Source organism: Schistocerca piceifrons, chromosome 1 (assembly GCF_021461385.2).
Source record: "Schistocerca piceifrons isolate TAMUIC-IGC-003096 chromosome 1, iqSchPice1.1, whole genome shotgun sequence".
Lineage (NCBI taxonomy): Eukaryota > Metazoa > Arthropoda > Insecta > Orthoptera > Acrididae > Schistocerca > Schistocerca piceifrons.
The window spans coordinates 576,952,414-576,979,527 of NC_060138.1; the positions used below are offsets into that span (position 1 = coordinate 576,952,414).

Sequence of the window (27,114 nt, forward strand, 5' to 3'; positions counted from 1 at the left end):
GACGGGTGGCTACGCTGTATGGAAGGGACTTCTTGGTATGAAATGGGTGGCAGCTGTCAAAGTGGAAGTATTGCTGGTGGTTAGTAGGATTGATATGGACGGAGGTACTGATGTAGCCATTTCTGAGGCGGAGGTCAACATCTAGGAAGGTGGCTTGTTGGATTGAGTAGGACCAGGTGAAGCAAATGGGGGAGAAGTTGTTGAGGTTCTGGAGGAATGTGATTAAGGTGTCCTCACCTTCAATCCAGATAGCAAAGATGTCATCAATGAATCTGAACAAGGTGAGGGGTTTGGGATTCTGGGTTTTTAGAAAGGATTACTCTAGATGGCCCATGAATAGGTTGGCATAGGATGGTGCCATGCGGGTGCCCATAGCCGTACTGTGGATTTGTTTGTAGGTAATGCCTTCAAAGGAGAAGTCACTGGATGCTTTTGTAGACCCCCTGTCTCAGTAACAATAAGGGTGGAACATTTCTACAGCAGAAAATCAGAGAACTGACTCGTGAAAATGACGTATTAGATCTCCTGGTCACCACTAGGCCAGAACTTGAGGACTCAGCATAGAACAGGGAATTGGTGGTCATAAGACCATTACAGCATCACTGAAAACAGCTAGAAACATGAGTACGATAAAGGTGGGAAGATATTTCGGCTTAAGAAGAATGACAAGAAACAAATTTCTGATTACCTGAGTCGTCAGCATGAAAATTTCATCTCCAGCCCTAACAGTGTTGAGCATCAATGGACAATGTTCAAGAATATTGTACACTATGCTTTAGACAGGTGTGTGTTGAGCAAAGCTCTGAGGGACAGGAAAGACCCGCTATGGTATAAAGCTGCTTACAAAGCAAGGAGAGCTTCACTGCTAATTTAAATGTAGACAAATCCTTACAGATGAAATAAAACGTGAATGAAGCCAAAATTAGCATTACTGTCATGTGTGAAGCTTTCAATGACTTTAAAAGTTAATTCTATTTACTGATTTGACAGAAAATCCTAAGAAGTTTTAGTCTTGCTAAATCAGTAAAGCTGATCAAAGCCATCAATCCAGACACTATGTGACAATAATGACATTGTAATGGTGGATGGCACAGAGAAGGTTGAAAACTAAAAGTTGTTTTCAAAACTGTATTTCCTTCTTTAAATCATCACATGAACATCAAAATGACAAATATCGAAAGTAAGTGGCTGTGGGATAGAAAAGCAACTGAAATTGCTCAGCGTAAGAAAGGCCATCGAAACTTGCAGGATACCAACAAGATTTACATAGAGTATGCAAAAGAACCTGCTCCTTTCCTGGTAGCAGTGCACCATAGATCATTAGAAGAGGGAAGCATTCATAATACAGGGCGTACATAAAGTCTGGGAACACTTTCAATTGTTTATTGCACAAGAACTAAACATTGTACAAATGCCTTATGTACAGCATTTTGAAGAGAAATGCTGAAAGTTTTTTTTTTTTTTACAAATATACGATATGCAAACCATGAGTGACCCGGTAGACCTCAATACGGTAATCGAATTGTTACCATACCCATCCCAGCATGGCATCGTCGACTGTGGCAGCCCCTGCCCATATTCTCTCCTGGAGCTCTGGTACATCACATGGTAGAAGCAGTACATACACTAGATCTTCAATGTGTCCCCACAGAAAAAAGTAGCACAGAGTAGATCTGTTGGTTGGGGAGGCCATTTCATAAAACAGCTGTCCGCTTCTGTAGCACGGCCGATCCATCGATGCGGCAGCTCCATGTTCAGGTACCCACAAACTTCATGATGAAAATTGGGTGGAGCCCCATCCTGCTGAAAGATGAACGGAGAGTCCAATTGCATTTGAGGTATCAGCCATTGCTGCAGCATGTCCAAGTAGGAATATCCAGTGAAAGAGCTCTCAGCGAAGAAGAATGGCCTGTACAGTTTTCGACGTGACAAGGCACAAAAAATCATTTACCTTTTTGGGAATCACTCTCAAATTTAACGCATTCGTATGGATACTTTGTACTCCAGATTCGACAATTATGCCTGTTCACTTTCCCATTAGTGTGAAAAATGGCTTCGTCGCTAAAAATTAAGTGATCAACGATGCTATCCCCATCCTCATTCAGTTGTTGCAACTGCGAACAAAACTCAAAACGCTTGTCTTTGTCGCCATCATTGAGCTTCTGCACTAGCTCCAATTTGAATGGTTTCATAGACAGCTTCTGTCGCAGGACTTTCCACAGTCCCATAGGAGCCATTTCGAGCTCACGAGATGCGTGACGCACCAATTTCTTTGGACTCCTTTTGAATGTCTCTTGGATGCGCTCCACATTCACTTCACTCACACTGAGACATCCGCTTCTCTTTGCTGGGCACAAGCAACCTGTCATAACAAATTTGTTGTACCAGTGGTAAATGGCCTTCCTTGTTGGTGGCTTCTTACTGTACTTTGTACTAAACATCCATTGAATAGCTGTAGCAACTTGTTTTTGTCAAACTCCAACACACAGAAAGCTCGCTCCACACCTGAACTCTGCAACTATCGCTGACTATCAACAAATTACCAAACTACGCTGTGGCGGTTTACATTAGAAAAAACTTTCAGGGTTTCTCTTCAAAATAACATATGTTTGATATCTGTACAGTGTTTGGTTCTTGTACAGTAAATAATTGAAAGTGTTCCTGGACTATGTACACCCTGTATTTGGAAAAACATGTAGGTCATTCCAGTTTTCAAGAAAGGTCGTCGAACAGACGTACAGAATTTTGGAATGTGTTTTATGCTACGTATTATGTTTTTGGAGACTGAAAATCTGCTATGTAGGAATTAACAAGAGTTCAATAAACAATGATCGTATCACACCCTGCTTGCTCTGTTTGTTCGCAAGACCCAGGTAATAATAGGTATTGGTGCTCGCATTGATACGGTGTTGCTTGACTTCTGGAAGACATACATTGCAGTTCAGCACTGCCACATAATGAAGAAAATTAGTGTATGTAATGTCAGATCAGCTGGATGATAGTATTGAAGACTTCCTAGCAAGCAGAACACAGCATGTCATTCTGAATTGAGAGAAATCTGCAGAAGCAAAAGTAACTTAGGGGATACCCGAATGGAGAGTTATGGGACTGTTACTTTTCACAATATGTATAAATGACCTAGTGGATTGTGCCAGGAATTTCATGACGCTTTTTCTGGGTGATACTGCTGTGTTCAGAAAAGTCTCACCACTAGAAAGTTGGGAAATGCAGGAAGGACCTAAAGAGGATCAATGGTTGGTGCAGGGATTGTCAGTTGGCCCTCAGCATGAACAAATATAACACATTGCACATAAATAGGCAGAAATGCCAGTTATTGTATGATACACAATTGCAGAACAGTTGTTGGAAGCAGTCGCATCCACAAAATATCTGGAGTATGCATACAGAGTGAGTTAATGTAGAATGACCACATAAAATTAATTGCAAGTAAGCCAGGTGCCCGACTAAGAATGGAAAAATTGCCAGGAAATATAAACCATCCACAATAGACTTGCCTTAGAAAACCCACATTTGACTCCTCAGTCTGGGATCCATATCATAGGATTGGCAGACGAAACAGAGAATATTCAGAGAAGAACAGTGTGTTTCGTTACAATTTCAGTTAGTACTAACCATGAAAGTGTCATGGGGATGCTCAGCCAACTCCATTGGCACACACTGTGAAAGATCACAGTGTGATATGCTGTTAAAACGCCAAGAGCACTAGTTCCTACCATGCAGGATTAACTGAGCGGTCTAAGATGCTGCAGTCATGGACTGTGCGGCTGGTCCCGGCGGAGGTTCGAGTCCTCCCTCGGGCATGGGTGTGTGTGTGTGTGTGTGTTTGTCCTTAGGATAATTTAGGTTAATTAGTGTGTAAGCTTAGGGACTGATGACCTTAGCAGCTAAGTCCCATAAGATGTAACACACATTTGAATTTGAACTAGTTCCTAGCAGGGTTGACCAATATATTGCTTCCCCCTATGTCCTCCCATGCTCAAAAGTATCTGAACGATCCAAATTGCGCTTTGCATGATTTGCGTGGAGCCCACATAACGTAATTGCCATGTGGGTCCTCTAATCTTGTTCTGGTACAGTCATTTGACTGTACAAAATCGTTACCGTTAGTGACGACCAGAAAATACTGCTTTGTATGATGATAACTTCAGATATAAATTAATACTATGATACTACAGACATCAGGAAATACCTGAGACAGTTCTTAACGCTTATAAAATCAAATTTGTTACAAGAAGTGACATTTGTAATGTTTTACAATTCTCACTGGTTTTGACGCAAATAGTGATTGTAATTCTAGCACACCAAATAGTGGAAAATCCAGGATGGAATGAAACAGTATTACGAAAAGGAAAGTTGCAAGTCACCATATAGTAGAGATGCCGAGTCACAGATAGGCACAACAAAAAGGCTTTCGTCCAGTAAGGCCTTCGTCAACAGTCAACAATACATGACACACACACACACACACACACACACACACACACACACACACACACACACACACACTCAGACGTGACTCACATACATGACTGCCTTCTCAGGTAACTGAAACCACACTGTGAGCAGCAGCACCAGTGTGTGATGGGAGTGATGACTGGGTATGGGTAAGGAGGAGATTTTTGGGGGGGGGGGGGATAGTATGGTAGGGTTGGCAGGGGAGAGGGGGGGTGGGAGGGGAAATAGTGGAAAAGTAGAGAAGTAACGAGACTGGGTGTGATGGTGGAATGACAGTTGTGTAGTGCTTCAGTGGAAACAGGGAAGGGGCTGCATGGGTAAGGACAGTGATTAATGGTGGTTGAGGCCAGGGGGGTTACAGGAATGTAGGATGTATTGCAGGGAAAGTTCCCACCTGAGCAATTCAGAAAAGCTGATGTTGATGGGAAGGATCCATATGGCACATGCTGTGAAGCAGTCCTTAAAATGAAGGATGTCATGTTTGGGAGTGTGCTCAGCTACACGGTGGTCCACTTGTATCTTGGCCACAGTTCGTCAGTGGACTTTCACACAGACAGACAGCTTGTTGGTCGTCATGCCCACATAGAATGCAGCACAGTGGTTGCAACTTATCTTGTAGATCACATAACTGATTTCACAGGTAGCCCTGCCTTTGATGGGATAGGCGATAATTGTGACTGGGCTTTAGTAGGTGGTGGTGGGAGGATGTAGGGGACAGGTATTGCATTTGGTCTATTACAGGGATATGAGCCACAAGGTAAGGGGTTTGAAGCAGGGGCTGTGTAAGGATGGATGAGTATATTGTGTATGTTCAGCAATGGCAGAATACTACTGTCAGAGAGGTGGGTAGGATAGTGGGCAGGACATATAAAACCTGTGAACCACCAGTAATACCTCCACTTTGACAGCTGCCACCCGTTTCATACCAAGCCTAGCCACCTGTGGTCATCACTTCTCCAGCGATGAGTGCACCCTCTCAAAATATACCGGGGCTCTCACTGAACTCTTCACAGACTGTAATTATACCTTCCAACCTTCTACAAAAACAAATCTTCCATGCCTTATCTTTCCAGTCTCCCACCATCTTCCAGTGTCCCAGCGTCCAGCCACAGAGGAGCATCCCCTCATAACTCAGTACCACCCAGGACTGGAGCAACTGAATTACATTCTCTGCCAGAGTTTTGACTACCTCTCGTCGTGCCCTGAAATGAGAAATGACCTTCCCACTATCCTTCCCACCCCTCCCACAGTAGTATTCCGCAGTACACCAAACCTACACAATATACTCGTCCATCCTTACACAACTCCTTACCTCATGGCTCATATCCCTGTCATGGACCTAGAAGCAAAAGCTGCCCCATACATCCTCCCACCACCACCTACTCCAGTCTGGTCACAGACGTCACCTATCCCATCAAAAGCAGGGCTACCTATGAAACCGGTCATGTGATCTACAAGCTAAGCAGCAACCACTGTGCTGCACTCTATGTGGGCAAGCCAACCAACAAGCTGTCCACCCGCATGAATGGCCACTGATAACTGGGGCCAAAAACAAGTGGACCAGCCTGTTACTGAGCACACTGCCAAACTTGACATCCTTCATTTCAGTGACTGCTTCACAGCCTGTGCCATACGAATCCTTCCCACCAATGCCAGCTTTTCTGAATTGCATAGGTGGGAACTTTTGCTGCAATCCACCCTATGTTCCCGTACCTCCTGGCCTCAACCTTCGTAAGTCACAGTCCTCACCCATCCAGCCCCTTCCCTGTTCCCATTCCAGCACTACTCAGTCGTCATTCCACCATCACATCTAGTCTGTTTACTTTTCTCTTTTTCGACTTTTACCACCCACCCCTCTCTCCCCTGCTTACCATCTAACCAGCAGCACTTTACTTTCCGCCACCCTTACCATACTATCCCTCCCCCTCCCTGCCCAGTTGCCACTCCCATCATGCACTAATGCTGCTGCTTGCAGTGTGGCTTCAGTTGCCAGAGACTGCAGTCGTGTGTGTGTGTGTGTGTGTGTGTGTGTGTGTGTGTGTGTGTGTGTGTTGTCATCGTCGTCATCTATATTTGACAAAGGCCTTGCTGACTGAAAGCTTTATTTGTGACAGTATTTTGTTGTGCCTATTGCCTATCCTTGGCCCAGCATCTCCGCTATATGGTAAGTAACAACTTTTACTTTCATAATATTCTAACACATATGTAAGTTTTGAAATCTTTTCCCCTAATATATTTTCAACCAGCTATTAACCATCATTCATGTGATTAAAATCATCAAGTGCTCTATGAAAACCTCACTGTCGACAATGAGTCACTAGTAATTTCGACATCTTCATGATGACACATTGATCTATGTGCAGTTCAAAAACCACTCATTGCAGTAGTTACCTAACATAGAGTGACATTATAAATGAAAGTTATTAATGAATAGGTAACCATGCATTTGTTTCTAATTTAAATGATATGATGAACTGTTTTGTTCTGGATGTGGATTGAGACCCAATATTAACCAAGCAAAATATTCGTGCCTGACCAAGATTCAATCACAGAACTGATCGTCATTGCTGACTAGCTCTAAAAAGATGTGATATAATACATTTTATAACCTGCCAGTAACAGCAAAACCTCGGCAAAACGTTTCCATGATCAGCTCGTGGCTGCCCATCCTGATAAGAACAATTTCTGCCCCATCATCCTAAGTCCACCTTACACTACCCAGCGTCAACCCAGGTGATTGTGATGGATCGTGCCTATAATCTGCAGTGGATGTTTATAACCTCACATTGACAAACATCATATTACTTAAAATAGTTTCACCTTCAGCATGAAATATTTTCTATAAACAGTGTGTACACCAGGCAGTAAGAACAATGTTGTAACCAGTATCCTTGCAGCATGTTACGTGAGGAATACTAAGTATGTAATGCACTACTATGGGTAAAATGTGCCAGGAAGGAGGAGGTTGGTGCAAAGGTTTGTGGCAATTTGGTAGAAGTGGGAAGGTAGGAAGCTTGAATATCTGTGCCGTGTAGGGGGTGAGTGTTATCAAAGAAATGAAGTTGAATAACAGCTTTCTCATGTCAGGTGGATGGTTTTAACATGAATTATTTGCCACCGTCAGCAAGCAGAACTGCTGTAGCTCCGTCACATAAGAATTGACATTTTAGGCTCTTGTGAGATTAGAACCTAAAACCATCAAAAATTCAGCTGTGGTTGGTGATATCTTTTCCACTGACATAGGGATGTACTGAAGCGTTCACTTCTCCCTTATAGTGCTAGTGAAGGCTTTGAGGGATAATTTGCAATGAAGATGACATTAGTTCCTGGACTTGAAACTTGCGTTTGATCATTAGATGACAAACAGTAAGTGAGAATTGTTCATAATGTAGACAATATCAAGGAAATTTAGCAGGATAATTCTGTGTCCCTCCAGGAAGTATCTCGACTATGTTGCCAGACTTAATCTACTTTACTTCTGTAAAGTTTGGAAGGTAGGAGACGAGGTACTGGCAGAAGTAAAGCTGTGAGTACTGGGCGTGAGTTGTGCTTCGGTAGCTCAGATGGTAGAGCACTTGCCCGCAAAAGGCAAAGGTCCCGAGTTCGAGTCTTGGTCGGGCACACAGTTTTAATCTGCCAGGAAATTTCATATCAGCGCACACTCCACTGCAGAGTGAAAATCTCATTCTGGAAACATCCCCCAGGCTGTGGCTAAGCCATGTCTCCGCATTATCCTTTCTGTCAGGAGTGCTAGTTCTGCAAGGTTCGCAGGAGAGCTTCTGTAAAGTTTGGAAGGTAGGAGACGAGGTACTGGCAGAAGTAAAGCTGTGAGTACCGGGCGTGAGTCGTGCTTCGGTAGCTCAGATGGTAGAGCACTTGCCCGCGAAAGGCAAAGGTCCCGAGTTCGAGTCTCGGTCGGGCACACAGTTTTAATCTGCCAGGAAGTTTCTTAATCTACAATGTTTGCCAAGTCCCAATCATTATTGTAGCAGGATGGAATTTATGTCCAAAGCCCATGAGCATTTTGAGAAGGCTAGCAATCCAGGTGTAAAGTTTCTGTTTCAAAGATGCAGTGTAAGCATCTCTCACATTGACAAATACTTGAAATATGAAAGGTGTAAGCAAGTGGTTGTAATTCATCAGAAACAACATATTTAATTGTTTGTTCTTTTCTTTTCTTCCCTGTGCTTTCATCTGTTCACTATGTTTCTTCTTTCTGTTTTCAGAGCATTTTGAACCAGGCTACTCTATGTTGGAATCCTTCCATTTTCAGTACTTTTTCCCAAAAGGCTTCTCTGTTGTTTACATCTTCCGTTTTTACATTGTTTCTTTACAAATCCTTTTTGACTTCATTGAGCTAGCTTGTTGTGGACTTCTTACCCCCACAGATATTTTAAAATCTTATTAGTTAATCTGCTGTCTTGTGTTCCGAATAAATGTCCAAAATACATGAGTCTTCTTTTTCTCATTACATTTGAAATATTTTCTGTATTTTGGTATATTTCAGCATTACTTCGTAATTTCCAACCTTCTGCTGTGTTTCGTGGTCATAATATTTCCATTACAATTTGCCTTTCTAATACTTCTAATCTATCTAAATTATAGGTCAATGCCAGACATTCATTTTTGTATTGACATTCTGCCTTCACTACTGTGTTGTAATGCCTTATTCTTGCATTTTTCTAAGCTAATGAAAATATCTTGCAAGTATTTCACAATTTGCAGTATTGCTTAACCCAGTTTTGCCATTTTCATTTTTAAAACAGACATTTGGTATTATTTTTTGCATAGTTTTTGTCTGTTTCCAAAAGTATCTTCCCCTCAAAGGCTCGTTTTGTATTTTTGATTAACCTGGCTGTTTCCTTTCTTTGTTGTTTAAATTGATCTTAATCTTGAATTTTCTATGAACATTTCCATTTTTGTCATTTTTTAGCCCCCTCTGCTATGGTTTCTTTGCAGATTCCATTGCAGATTATTTTGCTTTTATTTTTCTTATTGGCCCAAAAGTTTTCTGTGCAGCATTATTAATTGCTGAGGATATTTCCTGCCATTTGCAATGTTTAACCACTTTAATTTCATCTTTATGGTTTTTAATTGATACTTTTGTTATAATAAGCCCTTCTGTATTAAATATTATTAACCTTTGTGACTTTCTTCGTTTGTTATTAGGTAGAAGTTTGACTTTAATTTTAGAGAGGTAATACACCCTGCCACTGGTGTCTTAGGTGGAAGAGGAAGTCTGATTTACTTCCCAATTGGAGAGCCTAGTGCAGTGAACCACAAACAGAAATTAAAATTTCAGACTAACAATCTGATCTTATCTTGGATTTCAGTTCCTTACTTTGTAGGTATGGAATTGCAGCATGGAAAGACTGCAAAATGGATTCACTACACAAAGTGAAAACCCGAGAGAGAAACCCACCGTTGCATCTGCAATGCATTGGGACCAAGGGTTTTGTGGAGTCCCAACAACTGCAATCGAAAGGTTGAATTGGAGCAACCTTGAAACCCTTCTAAAATGAAATTCAAAAAGAAATATTTGTAATTTAAATTTTCTAATTAAGACTGGTAAACAAAAAGAACTGGAAATACTTTCAGACAGAAACAAAATTCAAATTTGAAGCAATTCAAGAAACAAGTTTCCTAGATGAAAATGTAGTAGATAGTTATAACTTCAGAATCTTCAAAGACAAACCAGCAATGAAAATTATGAATCAGATGCCATTACTGCATACAGCTTTCTATGTTCATATAAGCATAATAGGAAATAGCAGAATTTAAATCCACCTCAGAGAGAATATCTTTCCTATCATTAAGTGGAAAAACAAGATACACGACTTGTTAATTGCCATGCACCAATAAGTGAAGAAAATGGAAAAATCCACAAAAAAAGAAAATTCTGGGATCTTTTAGAAACAGAAATATTCTAAATTCCAAAGAAAAACACCATATTACTATTAGGCTACTTCAGTGTAGAAATAGGCAGAGAAGAGAAATTAAGAAATGTAGTTGGACAATACTCAGCTCATAGAAGAACCAATGTAAATGGTATGAGACTAATCAATTTGTGTCAGAGCTCTCACCAGAAACTAATGTCAACCTTCTTTACGAAACTCCCAAGAAAAGCTAAAACATGGATATCTCCCAATCGAATGTTAAGAGAATTTCAGTTAGAACACGTGGCTATTCCACAAAAAAAGTACAATGGAAATAAATAATTATTTACATGAAAAATCATATTTGTGAGGTAAAAGTTCTCTCTATGCAGGCTGTGTTGAATAGTATAATTTACAGTACTGTATTTACTTACTTCACACTGAACAGCACTGGCAGGACTGACAGGCAGAATCCTGACATTGCAGTAGTGGGACCACATAGGCCTACACTGGAGACTGCAACCTCAGGCTTCCAAAATAAGTCTCCAACAGAGACCAAGGGGCTGTGAAAACATTAGTTGGTGTCTCTGTATTTGAGCAACTGCAAATTTTTCAGTAGAAATTGAGCAGATCAATAATATCTGCAGACTTTTTTTACTGGTTTTGAACGTGCCTAGCACTTCAGGAATTGAAATCAATTAGTTTTGTTTACCTACCTTTGAGAAGGCTTCTATACAACATCTGTCATGAAAGCTAAAACAGGGAAATATTGTCACATAACAGAGCATTAATTTGCATTCAGAATCATAATTTACAAGAAATCCACGGTCGAATATCGGAGGGGAATATTCGGGGGTGCACAGTAATGTGATAAACTGTTACTCTTATCACCTCCACAATGAAGTGGCATTCTGTTCTGGAAGATATTAAATTGTCTACGGAAAGCTATGAGCATATGGCATACTGCTGTGATTAACAAGTATGAGTGTCATAAAGTCACGCAAAAAACCTGCAACCAGTATGTGTATACTGAAAATTAGCTTCTCACCACTTTATTCAGTTGCTGACAATGACAGGCCACTTGTCAAAAATTTATTTGTTTATGTGTTACGGGCAATGTCCACCACCAGAACGTCATATAAAAGGGCTTAATACACAGTTCTGCGCCACATGATTTCTCACTTAACTTTGGTGCTCAATTAAGATTGAAGTAGCTTGACACGAACCTATGGTTTTTTATCAAAACCATCTAGACCATTTAATAAGATGGACATTCAATAATTAAAGAGACATACTGATGTAATAAAAAAATTGTGCATTTTTACAAACTGAAACTTTTACTGCTCCTCAACATAATCTCCACCACTATAGATACTCTTCTCCCAACAATGAACTTGTTTTTTTATACTTGATGCAAATATTTCTTTTCTTGCTGCCTGCGTCACTTTACCACAAGTCATCGTCTTTTGGACTTTGGTTCAGAATGGTGAATCGTAGTTTCGTCAAATGCTAGAATCTTGTTTAGAAAAGGGTCACACTTCCTTCCATAGCATTCTTTTAAGTCTATAAGCTGTGAGTCTTGATTACTTGTGTTGTTGCATTAACTCTTTCCGGGCCCGTCTTTCACTTCTTTTGCTGTTCTTGAGCCTATTACTGATAATAGTGTGAACTGCACCTACATGACCTACATGTATTGGAATTGTTTTTGCTATAAGTCCAACCATAATGTGTCAGTCTTCATGAATTGTGGGTATTAAGCGAAGCAGTTAACACTTCTACCTACCAGCCAGGACACTGCATGTCGGTCACTGAGGTTCAACTGCTCGTGAACTGTTCTGCCCACTTACAATAACTTCCGAGATTCATTCAGCTTTCACCACAATATAAAAGTACTCGAGAATAGATTTTAGCCAGTTTTTCACCTTCAGAAAGCAAAATAGCAATTACAATGTTGTTTAACTAATGTGGAAAGTTTAAGCATCCAAGACATCATTAATTACAATATTGAGTTATAAACAAGACAGTTTTTATCTGTCAGCTGTTAGCTCTTCCCAGTGATGGAAATCGAAAATCATGACACTATTTAAACTTGGCCTCATCCTCGACTCTAACAATTAATCCCTGATAATTCTCGTGAATATTCTGATAACCTACAGACTACAACAAAAATAAAATAATGACAACAGTCCAATCATATCTTGTAATTCAACTCCGTACTTTGTACATAATACAATTTCAATTGCAATATGTGAAGTCCCCAAAATGAATGCACTACCCGAGGTGGTAACTCAAGAGAGAAATCCACCATTGCATCATGCAATGCATTGGGACCAAGGGTTCTGAAAGTCCCAACAACTGTAATCGGAAGGTTGAATCGGAGCAACCTTGGAATCCTTTTAAAATAAAATTCAAAAAGAAGTTCTTTATAGGCATTTTAAATGTAAATTCTCTTATCAAGATGGGTAAACAAAAGGAGCTAGAAATACTATTACAAAAAAACATAATTCAGATTTTAGGCGGCTCAAGAAACAAGGTTCCTAGATGAAAATGTAGTAGATACGTGTAACCACAGAATATTCAAAGGGAAACCAGCAATCAAAATTATGAATCAGATGCCATTACTGGGTACAACTTTCTATGTTCATAAAAGTATAATAGGAAGTGTAACAGAATTTAAATCCACCTCAGAGAGAATATCTTTCCTTTCAGTTAATGGTGGAATTGTGAATTTGATTCTGATCATTCCCTGCTTAAAATTAAAGTCAAACTCCTACCTAATAAAGAACGAAGAAAGTCACAAAGGTTAATACAGACAGACGTCTTATAACAAAAGAATCAATTAAAAACTATCAAGATGAAATTAAAGTGGCTACACATGGAAAATGGCAGGAAACATCCTAAGCAATTAATAATACTGCACACAAAACTTTTGGGTAATAAAAAATAAAAGTAAAATAAGGTGAAATGAAATATGCAAGGAAGCCACAGAAGAGAAGGCTAAAAAATGGGGAAAAATGGGAAGGCTCAAAGAAAATTGAAGATTGTAATCAGTTTAAACAACAAAGAAAGGAAACAGCCAGGTTAATCAGAAATACCAAACAAGCATCTGAAAGGGAGAAAGTCTTGGAAATAGACAAAAAGTTTGTAAAAAAAATAATTTAAGAACAAATTGAAGGGGTACCAAACTCCAAATGTCTGTTTCAAAAATCAAAATGGTAAAATTGAAAATTGTGAAATACTAGCAAGATATTTTCATCAGCTTCTAAAGCAGGGGTTCACAACATACGTGCTCGCGGAGCAAGCTGTGAGCAGCAAGGAGCGAGCACGGAGCAGTGCGAGCACGCTTCCCCCACTACCGCTAGTCAATGTAAATATCTGCGGCCACCTGCAGGGATATCACTCACGAATTATTACTGTGACAAATGAAACAAATAAAGGAGAATGTACACATGCCACACAATTTTATTAGCTTACTGTATGCCTCTACATTCGTATTAATTTGTGAACTGTTACACAATAAAAGGTGTCACTGAAGTGTGGGATTCTCTGTTATCTTGTACTTTTTGCCCTTTACAATTGCGTCTATGTTCGGAGTAATTGTTCTTGTGCATCGTAGGCGCAGCGTGCAGTTTAAATTTCGATCAGACAATGCGTTTCTCAGGTGCGTCTTGTTACATTTCATTGCAGAGAACAGTTATTCACAAACATACATGGAACCAAACATTGATATTATTGTAGCCGCCAGTTTGTGCAAATGAGGAAATATATCCTGAGGGAAGTGTCTGTAAAATTCCAAAATGTTTTTCTTATTCTGAAATTTGTCTCTGTATTCTCTGTCACACTGCAGGTCAATACTTTCTAGTTGCAGCTCAGGACGAATCTCTTCAATATTCGCTGAATATGGAGAGGAGAACAGATCAGAATCATTGTCTAGTGCTGTCAGATCTTGAAAGCGTTGATCAAATTCTTCCTTAAGGGCATCTAAACTATGTGAATAATGTTCACAGTCTTTGTGAACATCTTGCATGGATGATAATTTAGGAAAATGAGCTAGATTTCCTGTTTCCAGCTGACTCACCCAAAGTGTCAATTTCATTTTAAAAGCTCATATTCGATCTATGAAATGAGTAATTGGCAGATCTTTACCTTGTAGTGAAATGTTCAAAGCATTCAGATGGCAAGTTAAATCTTCTAAGAACGCGAGATCACATTTCTATGAAGGCTCTTTCAATTCAGGAACACACATGTTATTTATTTCCATGAACATATTTATCTCATCTAATTGGCAAAAAATTCGATTTAATAATTCGCCACGACTAAGCCAGCGGACCTCGCTGTAATAAGGCAGGCTACCATACTGGCTTTCTACATCCTCAAGAAAGCTTTTAAATTGTCTGTGTTGTAGCCCATTCTTCCTTATATAATTGGTTGTACGAACAACAACACTCATCACATTTTTTAGAGTGATACTCTTTGCACATAAGTTTTCCTGGTGGATCACACAGTGAACGCCCCTTATTTCATTCGGCACGGTCAGTTTTTGCATTTTCTCCTTCAACAACGCAACGAAACCTAATTTTTTCCCTGTCATCGCTGGTGCACCGTCTGTAGACACTGGAACTAAAGAATTCCACGACAATCCTATATTTTCAACACTTTCTTCAACACTACTTAAAATATCACCTCCGATTGTAGTGTTCTTCATGGCTACTACATCGAGGAGCTCCTTCCTCACTTGAAGATCTCTATTAACACCTCTAATAAATATGGAAACCTGCGCTGTTCCAGTGATATCAACACTTTCATCCAGAGCTAGAGAATACGCCATAAAATCTTTATAGATATTTGCAAGCTGGCTCTGGACGTCATCTGCCATATCCTGTATGCAACGCATAATGGTCATGTCAGATAATGGCACAATCCGAAACTGTTCAACTTGAAATGGACACAAATGTTCCGCTGCAACTACCAAACTTCTTTTATTAAATTGCCATCGGTGAAGGGGCGCAGGGATTTTGCTAAAAACAAAGCAATTTTGTAGCTCACTCTGAGAGCTGCCTCAGTTGATTTTTCTTCGTCATCCAGATCTTCTTCGGATAGCTTCCTTTTAAGTTTAATAACTTCCTGTGCATGATCTGGTCCATCACATTTTCCACTTCCGTAGTCTTTCGCGTGGTACGACATATAATGTCGCTGCAAATTAAATTTCCTAAAAGAATTCAGCGTTTTGTGACATACTAAACATTTTGCAACACCATCTTTTTCTGTAAACAGATACAATTCCCCCCAATGGGGGTTGAACTGCGAAAGCATGGTTGGGGTTACACAATGGCGACTTGACATGATTCTTAACCAGCAAAGTGACAGTTAGAGCTGATCGTAGTACTTTTAACGTTACACAGTCGGCGCGAATTCAATAGGCCCTACTCCGCAACATTGCACCTCCTCGCGAGCACGTGCCCTAGCAGACGCGAGTACTTGCGCTCAAAACCGGCCAGTTGTTAAGCCCTGTTCTAAAGTGTCCTGAACAGAGTCATAAACCGGAATTCTCCTATATTAATGAAAATTTGGAAGATGATTTACCTCTAACTAGTGAAGAAATTGAAGAAGCAACTAAAACCCTCAAAAACAACAAAGATTGTGGAGAAGATTCTGTTACAGCTGAACTTTTGAAGTTGTCCTTGCCAAATATAGCACTTGAGCTAAATTTACCGTTTGAAGAAATCTGTAAAACAGAAAAAATCCGAGGAATGGAAGGTTGTCTTGATATGTCCACTCCACAGAAAAGATAATAAACAGGTTTTAAACAACTATAGAGGAATCTCTTTACTGCCAGTGGCATATAAAGTATTTTCCAAGATTTTATCAAGCAGAACAGAAACAACATTAGACAGACGTTTAGGTAAATATCAAGGTGGTTTTAGGAAGGGGAGGTCATGATCAGAACAAATATTTAATCTCAAGTCAGTAATTGCGACACATTACTTAATTCAAAGGAAATTGTAGTTGTGATTGTGGATTTCAGGAAGGCTTTTTATACTGTTGACAGTGGAATTATAGATAACATAATTTAAGAATTTTGTGTAAAGTCTAAACTGGTAAAACTAATCCATGAAACACTTACAGATACTGTTTGCAAAGTAAAATATATGGGAGAAATTTCACAGCCTTTCAGAACAAAAACAGGTGTACAACAAAGTGATGGTCTATCCCAAATTCTTTTTAATATTATGTCAGGGATAATTGTAAGAATTTGGAATGAGAAGCTTATTGAACTTTACATCTTGCATGTGAGGTTAGGAAGAGGAAGCAAAAAGATCTACTTCAAATGTCTTGCATTTGCAGATGATTTTCCTATACTTTCTAAAAATATGGCATTGCCTATAGCACAAATAAATCTCCTTGAAGAAATAGCCAGTGGAACTGGTTTTAAAAAAAAAAAAAAAAAAAAAAAATATGTAACAAACGTGAAGGATGCTCCAAAATTCTTCAAAACAAATATTCGCCAAATAAGAGGGTAAAAAAATTCAGATATCTTGGGGGGAGAATCAAAGAAAATGGTTTGAGAAAGTCTGCAATAGAGGAAAGGGTGCATAAAATGGGGAGAGCATATGGTTTCACTAAAGACCTTTACAGTAAAAAGTGCCTATGCAAAAATGCCTAAATAAGGCATTACAAAACAGCAGCGAAATACAGAATACCTATCTGAAAGCTAACACCTGCTATTAAGCTATAATTTAGATATATTAGGATCTCCTGTGATGTTTTTAAAAAAAATAAAAAATATTCATTCACTTTTGAGTGCGCAGCATTGCAGCGGCATTACACAACAGTAGCAAAATACAGAATACCTATCTGAAAGTGAACACCTGCTATTAAGCTATAATTTAGATAGATTAGGCCCGGCCTCAGATGGGGTTGGATAAATCTGTGACCTGATTGGAGTAGGAAGTACTGGGTGTGTGTGGACTCGTAGGTCTGGCCCCTGGGTCTCTCACAGGGATATGATCCCTGTGGCGACAGGTTGCAGCGGGAGTGAGAGTGGGATTGACTACTCTGTTGTGTAAGTAGGGTGGGTGATGAAACACCTCTTTAGGAGGAGTGACAAGGGTCTTGGGTACAACGTCCTCCATTTCAGAGCATGGTGATAGATAATCAAAGCCATGATGAAGGATATAGTTCAGTTGTTCAAGTCCAGGGTGCTGTTGGATGTTAATGGGGATGCACCTTTGTAGTTGATTCTTGGGGGTGGTGGGACGATTGTGGGTATTTCAAGGTATGGTGTGGGAAATTTGTTTATGGACTTGGTTTGGGGGGAGGGTGGGTTGGGTTGTGCCTGTCTTTGAAGGCCTTTGTAAGACCTTCAGCATACTGGGCAAGGCAGTTGTTGTCACTGCAGATACATCGTCCACTGATGGCTGGGCTGTAAGGAAGGGATTTTTGGTGCAGAAGGAATGGTAACAGTCAAATTGCCACAGCTTGCCACAAGGATGAAAGACCACTGCCAAACAAGTAGCAAGAATAAAGTTGACCACCCAGTGGCACAACATGCACCTGAGTACAGCATGCTCAATTTCAATGGCTGCTTCACAACCCAGCCCATCTCGATCCTTCCCCCCACCACCAGCTTTTCTGAACTACACAGATGAGAGTTACCCTTGCAATACATCCTTTGCTCCCATAATCATTCTTGCCTCAATCTCCGATAATCCACTGTCTCCACACCTTCCACCCATCACTTTCCCCTTCCCCCTGACTTATCGTACCCTTCCAATTCGTGTCCACGTGTCAACTTCACCATGCGCCACTCCTCACTAGCTTCAACACCTGTGCATCACATGCCCAGCCAATGAACCTGCCACCCCTCCCTCCTGCATTCCTAGGCAACAATCCAGGTGCCTCTCTCTGAGCCAGTAGCCATACACCCTCAACCCCTATTCCTGCCTGTCTCTCTCTCCCTTTGCCATCCAATAGATAGAACCTTTGCCCAACCTAACCCACCTGTCGAACTGCCGTTCCACCAAACCTGTCCTGCTGTAACTAATGGTCACTGAATGGCCAGTGTTGCAAGACAGTTGTGAGAGAAAAATGCTTTCATCTTATGATATTATTGGTTGATTCTTGGGAAACATTTTGCTTCTCCACAAGTAGGACAACAGCCTGGCAGATATTAGAATATCAACAATACATCTTTCATTGACCCACAGGACATGTTCGTTATGATTCATGTCCAAGAAGAATACTTCTGATGCACTAAGTGACCTACCATAGTGTGTTATCAAACAGCTAACTCCATAGAGACAAATTCGGTTGTCCATACAAGTGAAAGAATCACTAACAGCATCATTTATAGCACAGTAAAACTTCATAGAAGCTTGTCTACATACTTTTCGCTCAAAAAAAACCTTGAGTATGTGTATACATTTGCTTCATTCTGCATTGGTGCGGCTGCACAATAATAATTTGTTTCTTACAAACATTTGGGGTCAGTTTTCAGGCTCACAACAAAGTTGCAATTCATTAGGGCACATATGTGCACATAAACACACACGCACACTCCTCTGACCAGTGGCTTCAGACTATAATGTGTGTTGTTAACGGAATATCCATCAGTGCTTTTTGTGGCTAGAAGACCACCGTCATTAACATGACAGGATTTTCATTTTGTGTCCTGTTGCTTTTTAATAATGCTGATTGATAATGCTGATTGAACTTGAGATTTATTCTGCCATCCATTCCATTGGTTTTGAGCAAGAGAAGACCATCATTTGTCACCCTGGACGATTGTGGAGGACTTTGTTTGATCTGTGTCAAATACCTGTTGTTGATTGAAAGTGGTATCACATTCATAAAATTACATTTTGTGGCACACTCAATTCGCTACTTTATGCTATGACTGACCAGAATAGTCACTACAAAAAGCTAGATTCTGTTCCTAACACCTATGCTCATATTTAAGCAGCAAAAACAAGTGACAGGATACTTGTAAAAATATCCTACTTGTCAGTCATGTGTCTGGGTTGACATGTACGAACAAGCAGAATGGCCACAATCATTTCCTGTAGCCCTGAGTAATAATTCTTTTCGCTATCACAAATACAGCTTTCTTCTTTCTCTCATGCTTCCATTGATTCCTTTTGGACTCTGTTGTTGATTGGAATACTCCCCCCCCCCCCCCCAACTTTGCTACCATCTATAATCTACATAACTTTTTTTTGTTTTCTTTTTTCCCCCCACTAGCATTTTTTTTCTTCTGTTTGTTGTTTCTATGTCTTATGCCTGGAATTATGGAAGGACTGTTCTTCTTTCCTTCACCCATAACTCCCCCCCCCCCCCCCCCCCAAAAAAAAAAAAAAAAAAAAAAAAAAAAAAAAAAAAAAAAAATTATCCCCAACCCAAAAACATTGCTCAATTTTCCGTCCCTCCTACTTAAGGAACAATTCCCAAGAGCATAAGGCTATTTTCCCTGTTCATATAGTTGTCAGCCTTGCTGCAGTTGCATATTCTGGCTCACCCTGTTTGGTCTTCCATATTTAACTTTTTATATTGAAAGTTATTAGATAACTTACTCACCTGACCACATGTTCACCTTACTTTTTGATGGTTCTTGTATTAACAGACAATGTTACTGTTCACAGAACATCAGCAGTTAGCTGCAGCCCAGAGTGTTCAGTCACACATCCCGGTTCTAGCAGCAACACAGCAACCGCCTCCACCACCTCCACCACACCAACAGAATGAAGCTGGTCCTCCTCCTGAAATTAATTTCAGTCAGCCACCACCAGGCTACCCTCCTGTTAATTTTCCACCAGGTGAGTGCTCTTCTTTAAGTTGTACAGAAATTGTGAATAAAATTGTTGACAACCTTTTCTAATATGCTGTTACCTGGAAATTGTACACTCTCAGATGAATCATATCTGGTTATTTGTGTTTGTAATATTGTACAATGTATCATGTACTACAACTAAATTTTCTGATTGAATTTTGAATGTAGATTACTATTGCATGAGGCATCATATTGGTTATGATAGAGAGTACTGGTAACAGTTACTTTTTGCCCATATCATTCCATTCACAGATGCTGTGCATATAAATGACAACCTTACCACTTATCTATGTGCTCTGATTCCTCCACTTTTATTAGTGTAGTTGTTTTACGAGTTTTGTTTATAGGAAAGGATGTATGTTGAAATCCTCTTTGCAGACAAATATTTGGAATTTTAAATTCTAATACCGTTCTTGTACAGGCTCCCATAGGAACTTCTTGAACATCTGCTTAAGTTTCATGTGTATTAGATAAAATCTACAGCCATTTGCATTGCTATTCAGTGAACTGCTTAAATTTCTTCAGTCATTCTGACTTGTGAAGGGTATCAGGTGGGTAGGTATTGTTCCAAGATTGAATGCATAACAAAACCTTCCAGTGAACTGTAATCTGGCACCTGCTTTCTGACTGTGAGATTTATCCATTCTTCTCTCTCTCTCTCTCTCTCTCTCTCTCTCTCTCTCTCTCTCTCTCCCCCCCCCCCCCCTCTCTCTCTCTCTCTCTCCCCCTCTCTCCCCCTCTCTCTCTCTCTCTCTCTCTCTCTCTCTCTCTCTCTCTCTCTCTGTCTTACTGGCACAATGGCTGAGACATTGCACTTACATTCGAGATGAAAGTTCCCAATGGACATGCAGGTTTGGGTCATCTATATTTTCTGCAGTTTTGATGGTATCATGCGAATTCATGTTGAATATTTTTTTCACAAATAATTCATGTGTCTTGTATCCTCATCCTCCAGAGATGTTCATTCAAGGTGATAATTTTTTGAAGCACGTTATTGTGAATTCACAGCCTATACTGTCACAGAAAATCAAGTTATGTGTAGCTAGTATACTCAAATCATCTATTAAATGCTATAGGAGTCGACACCAGTGTGTTTGTTCTGCTTTGAGATTTTGGACTTTTTCCGATACACACTATCTGTGATTGCATTTTGTTTCTGGCTTTTACAGAGGTCCTTTTATTTTTGTAATGAAATATGTGCTTGTTACTTTTCTAATAAAAGATTGCTGGTGTATCATCTTATTACAACACGAATGGTTACTTCACCCCACCTGCTGCAGGCTAGAAATGGAAGAAGATTAGTGGCGAACAGTTCCAACCTTCTACGGAGTGAGGGCTTTCAACACTGTTGATAGTAATTCTCCCATAAGCTCGGCAGTCTCTCTATTGGGGGGGGAGGGGGGGGGGGCACGTGCTTTCATTCCTCCCTTCTCTTTTGTAATCATCAACTACACAAAAACGACAATAAATTCTATATGCACTCATCACAGTCACACTTCAGGCACAGCATTCCTCCCTTCTCTTTTGTAATCATCAACTACACAAAAACGACAATAAATTCTATATGCACTCATCACAGTCACACTTCAGGCACAACATTAACACAATAAGAAAAAGTCTTAAGTGAAATAAAAATAACACTGTTAAATATGGCCTAGATATTGAGTGGTCAACGGACTCATGAACAAAACTGAAATCTTTGCAGAGGTATCAGATAATGTGTGGATAATTGTCATTTAAGTAACAAGTTCCTGCTTTTATGTTTTGTTGGCCTGGAGACAAAACCATAAGCTGTTGATGTAAAACTTACGTTTACTGGAATTTTCTGGATTTTCACTTAAACTTGGCACCTCTCAAGTTATGGCACCCAACATGGTTGCATTTGTTGCCTGTATGTTAGTGCTGGTCCTGCATCTGGCTTTCTCTGAATAGGCCGTGCCCGATCTTCCTAATCTTAGCTAATACACCATGCATAATTACTTGATCGAGACAGGATATTGAAAACTACATTCCTTTCTTCATTTTAAATTGTTATGACAAACAAGCTATTTGAATGTTTTCACAGATCTATTGCAAGGTTGGTTTGCTTTGGCCTGTGTGTGTGTGTGTGTGTGTGTGTGTGTGTGTGTGTTGGAGATGACTACGTCCACCTTTAATACGTAAACTTGTCAACAGCATACAATTCAAAGCAACAGAGTGGTTTTCATATAATTGTTGCCTCCAAATCCAGAAGTTTTGAGAGAGGAACTCATAAACCTCAACAAATCCCTTCATATTGAAGCACATATATGTTGCACACTTCGAAAGCTGTCTGGCATGAACACTATTGATGTGCCATTATGCAACTTAATAGAGTGCCTTGTGTCGTCCTTGAATTTTAAGTAATGCGCAGCTGCTTGAATAATCTTTGGTAAACAGTGACCAGCATTGGTGTAATCCTCTGTTATGTGTAGATTGATTGCATTTTCCTTTAAATTGTAAGATTTTCCTTCTATAAATCAGTTGAGGAGAGGAATGTCTGTTATCTCTCCATAAGAATTACTGCCTTTCTTTTGCTATCACTTGACTGTGCACCTATTTTTGTACCTGTAACTGGCCAGAAATTACATGTTGTTCCTTAATGAAGCATGGCATCAAACCTTAACAATTTTTTGATAATTGTCTTTAGATTTGTTGATGGCTTCTTACACTGATGGAAAAGAAGTTGCAACACCTAAAAGTAATTAATGTAGAATAATGAAATTTTGGGCATACATTTTCCTTGGTATCATATTTAAGGAATTAACATTGCAAGATCACAGGTTAATGTAAGTGCAAGATAAGACATTGAAAATGTGAAATGCTGGACATTAATAACTGGTGTAAATGCCAGAGTGTTGCATGCAAATGTGCATACATTGTGTTGTACAGGTGATGGCTGTCAGTGTGTGGGACAGAGTTCTATGTTTGTTGGACTTGGTTGGTCAATACAGGGAAGCTTAACACTATTTGTGGATGATGCTGGAGTTATTGTCTAATGATGTTCCATATATGCTCGACTGGAGAGAGATCTGGTGATCGAGCAGGCTAAGGCAACATGTCGACACTGTAGAGCACATTGAGTTACAACATTGGTATGTGGGTGAGCTTATCCCATTGGAGAACACCCCCTGGAATGCTCTTCATGAATGGCAGCACAACACATAAGATCACTAGATTGACATACAGATTTGCAATCAGAGTGTATGGGATAACCATGAGAGTGCTCCTGCTGTCATATGAAATCACACCCCAGACCATAACTCGAGGTATAGGTCCAGTGTATCTAGTACGCAGACAAGTCGGTTGAAGACCCTCAACTGACCTCCTTCAAACTAACACGGCCATCACGGTCACTGAGACAGAACCAGCTTTCATCGTAAAACACAACAGACCTGCACCCTACCCTCCATTGAGCTCTCACTGGACACTACTGAAGTCGCAGATGCTGGTAGTTGGGTGGTCAGTGGAACACATGCTACAGGGCGTCTGCCTTGGAGCTGTCCTTGAACTAACCAATTTGTAAAAGTTCATTGTGTCACTGTGGTGCCAACTGCTGCTCAAATTGCTGGTGCAGATGCAGTATGATGTGCCAGAGCCAAATGCTGAATACGATGGTCTTGTCTCTCAGTAGTGCCACATGGCTGGCCTGAGCCTGGTCTTCTTGGAAACATACATTCTCGTGATACTGCTGCCAGCAGTCATGTACATTGGCTACGTTCCTGCCAAGTCTTTCTGCAATAATGCAGAAGGGACACCCAGCTTCTCGTAGCCCTATTACACAACCTCGTTCAAACTCAGTTAGGTGTTGATAATGCCATCTTTGTCATCTTAAAGGCATTCTTGACTAACATCAACTCACACATCCAATCTCAAAAGTAACTAATGTTCATGACTGTTACAGCATGTGTTTAAAGCAAACCTGATTTGCATTCCCATAGTGCCACTATTAGTGGCACTCCTATGCAACTGGCACAAAATCGGAATAGACATCATCTTCTAGATGTAGAAATATGCCTACCAACATTCGTTTATGTTGCGCATCTCCTTCTTGGTTCTGTTATTTTTTTCCCGATCAGTGTATATAGCGTCTTCTGTGGTCACTTTGATTTCGTGTAATTTCTGCCTGTGCACAATTTTAAATTTCTTATTAACTGTGTAAAAATACAGTTAATTTGGTGAGAGAGAGGTATGATGATAATACCGTTATCGACAGCTCCTGTCGAAAGTTTTTACTTCCACACAGGCATCCTGCAGGACATGATGTAGGTCCGTCGTAGTACGACAATGTCGATGATGATGCGGCAGTTGTCTTCTTGAAGATTATTCCCGTCCATCCAAAAATTTGATCTAATGGTTCATGATGCACATAGTGGGGAACAGGTGTGCTTAAAACTCGTAGAAATAAAATACTTTTCTTCCATGAGCTATCCACTTTTTATTTGTTAGGCATATATGGAAAAAGATACGTCCCTAGACCATGGCAAATTAGAACAGAAGAACTATGTTACAAGCATTAAAATAAAATTTTAAGCTATAGCATTTTTAATATTCCACTGGAGCCTGTATGAACTAACACTTTTTTCCCCCCTATACAGATAGGCCTTATACTTACCTATTCATAACCTATTCTATATATCCTCTTGCTTTCTTACAGCCCTTCCAATATCAGTAAATTCACTCACTTATCTTGGTTTATGCATATTCAGCTGCATCAATGGAAAATTCAGTTGAGAATGCAAATAAATGCAAGACAGGAAGTGGAGAGGGAGGCAGACAAAACTGAGAAAAATAAAGGTATAATGAAAAAAGAGAGGTAGGGCGTATTAACAGAGATTAAATTCAGGAAGATGTCGGGTGCAAGGATGGGTTGAAGCCAAGTTCCCATCTCTGACTTTCAGAACAACTTGTATCGCATGGGAGGATCCAAGTAGCCCTTGTGATGTAGCAGGCATTGGGGGCATGAGTCATCTAGTAAAGCATTTTGGAAACTAGGTACAGAATCTCCCTAAGGTAGGGAGCTCTTTTCTGTCAATTCACATGCTCAGCCAGTTTACTGGTGCTCCTGCCCACATAAAATGCTGTGCAGTGGACATAATTTAGTTGATAAACAACTTGTGTGGTTTCATGAGTTGCTCTACATTCGATATTGCACAATTTACCAATGATGAGTCTAGAATAAATAGTAAATGGTGCAGATTTATCAGTGGGGACAGTTAGAGGGTTAGGAAACTAGGGGTAGGTATAATGGTTTGAGAATGTCATATGGTTTGACTAGGATGTTATGGAGCCTAGGCGTGTGATGGGAGCTGACGTTGGGTGATGTTAATAGGATATCGGGGAGGGAGGATCTCATTTTAGGGCTTGACTTGAGCATTGAGTGCTTCTGAGATTTTTGTAAGTGAGAACTGACTCAGAAGAAGATACTGCTGGGGAGATGAGATTGTGAATAACATGTGTGGGGTAGTTATGGAAGATGCAAGTCTGGGAGAGTTTGTTGGTGTAAGTGCTGAAGGATTCACTAATGGAGCAGGTATGTATATTGTGGATGCCTATGCTATATGGAAGAGAGCAGTTGATGTGGAGGGGTTGATAGCATTCAGAATGTGGTATTGTTGCTTATTGCTTGGTTTTATATGGACTGAGCTTTGGTTGTGGACTTCAGTGAGGTGGCGTTGTTTGTGGGTTAGGTTGTTTGGGGAAGGAGACTAGACAGCGAGGTCATCAGATTAAGGAACGACAGGGAAGGAAGTCGGCCATGCCCTTTCAAAGGAGCCATCCCGGCATTTGCCTGGAGCGATTTAGGGAAATCACGGAAAATCTAAATCAGGATGGCTGGACGCAGGATTGAACCGTCATCCTCTCAAATGCGAGTCCCGTGTCCTAGCCACTGCGCCACCTCACTCGGTTGCTTTGGTTTTGGAAAGGTTCCGGGGAAAAGGAGTTAATTTGTTGCAGAGAATGTAGCAGTTCCTCTCAATTTGAGTCCAGATCACAAAGATGTCACTGATAAATGTGTATTGAGTTGGGATCCCCAGCTTCTGGGTCTTGAGGAATGCCTCTGCCATGCAGCCCATGAAAAAATTGACATAGGATGGGCTGTCCTAGTTCCCACAGCAGCCCCCCCCCCCCCCCCCCCCCCCGATTTTTTGGAGGTCTAACCCTCAAAAGTGAAGTAGTTATGGGTAAGGATGAAGTTGGCTGGTGTGACCAAACAGGTGGGTCCCTTCGTTCTGGGGTCTCAGTGACCTGCCTTTCCTTCTTAAATTTTCCCCTATGTTCCTCCAGTTTCTTTGAAAAAAGAATTAATAACTCCATATGCATAGATAATGTCATCACTTTTATTTTTGTGTTTGTCTGTTGGCAGCACAAAACATTTCACCACCTGGAAGTTAGTACTGGCCAGCATTTCTGTTTTAAACGTGTTCATTTGCAAGCTGTAAAGTGTGTGGATATGAAAACCATTCACCATCTGTATAACAAATTACAGTATTTGGCTACTGTAGTAAAAGTGTTGTTAAAAATGTTAGCCACTCACAAATTATAGTTGCATTGGAAATTGTTGCAACAGTTGTGTGTTTATTAAGCATAATCTAAGAGGCCTGTGTGAGATGTTGCAGCTGAGCCTCAGTCACTGCCGTCTAGTACATACTGAGTCTAGTGTCTGTTGAATGACACAGTTTTCTGTAACAGCCCTTCAACACTAGGCAAACTTGAAGAAAGAATTGACTGTCCAGGCAAGTGTGTCAGTTTCGGATGACATATTCAAAAGCTGATTACTAATTTCATTATTTATTTGCACCATCTCAGTGCTGAACATGATACACATTTAGAATTGCTTTTGATGTGAGTGCAACAGCTGTGTTTGCAGCTTATTATAACTTTTTCTTTGATTCCAAGTGTTAAGGACAGTTTCCA

General features: G+C 40.2%; 1 protein-coding gene across 4 annotated transcripts in view; it reads left to right on the forward strand.

The window, feature by feature from the left end:
• Positions 1 to 27,114, forward strand: part of LOC124802124 (calcium homeostasis endoplasmic reticulum protein) — a 341,070-nt gene that overhangs the window by 196,235 nt on the left and 117,721 nt on the right. For 3 of the 4 annotated variants that reach the window (XM_047263126.1, XM_047263124.1, XM_047263125.1), the window contains one exon: positions 19,991 to 20,164. The exons of the other annotated variant lie outside the window; for it this stretch is intronic. In XM_047263126.1, the coding sequence (XP_047119082.1) occupies positions 19,991 to 20,164 (174 nt within the window). The remainder of the gene's footprint in view (positions 1 to 19,990; positions 20,165 to 27,114) is intronic. 4 annotated transcript variants of the gene reach the window in all.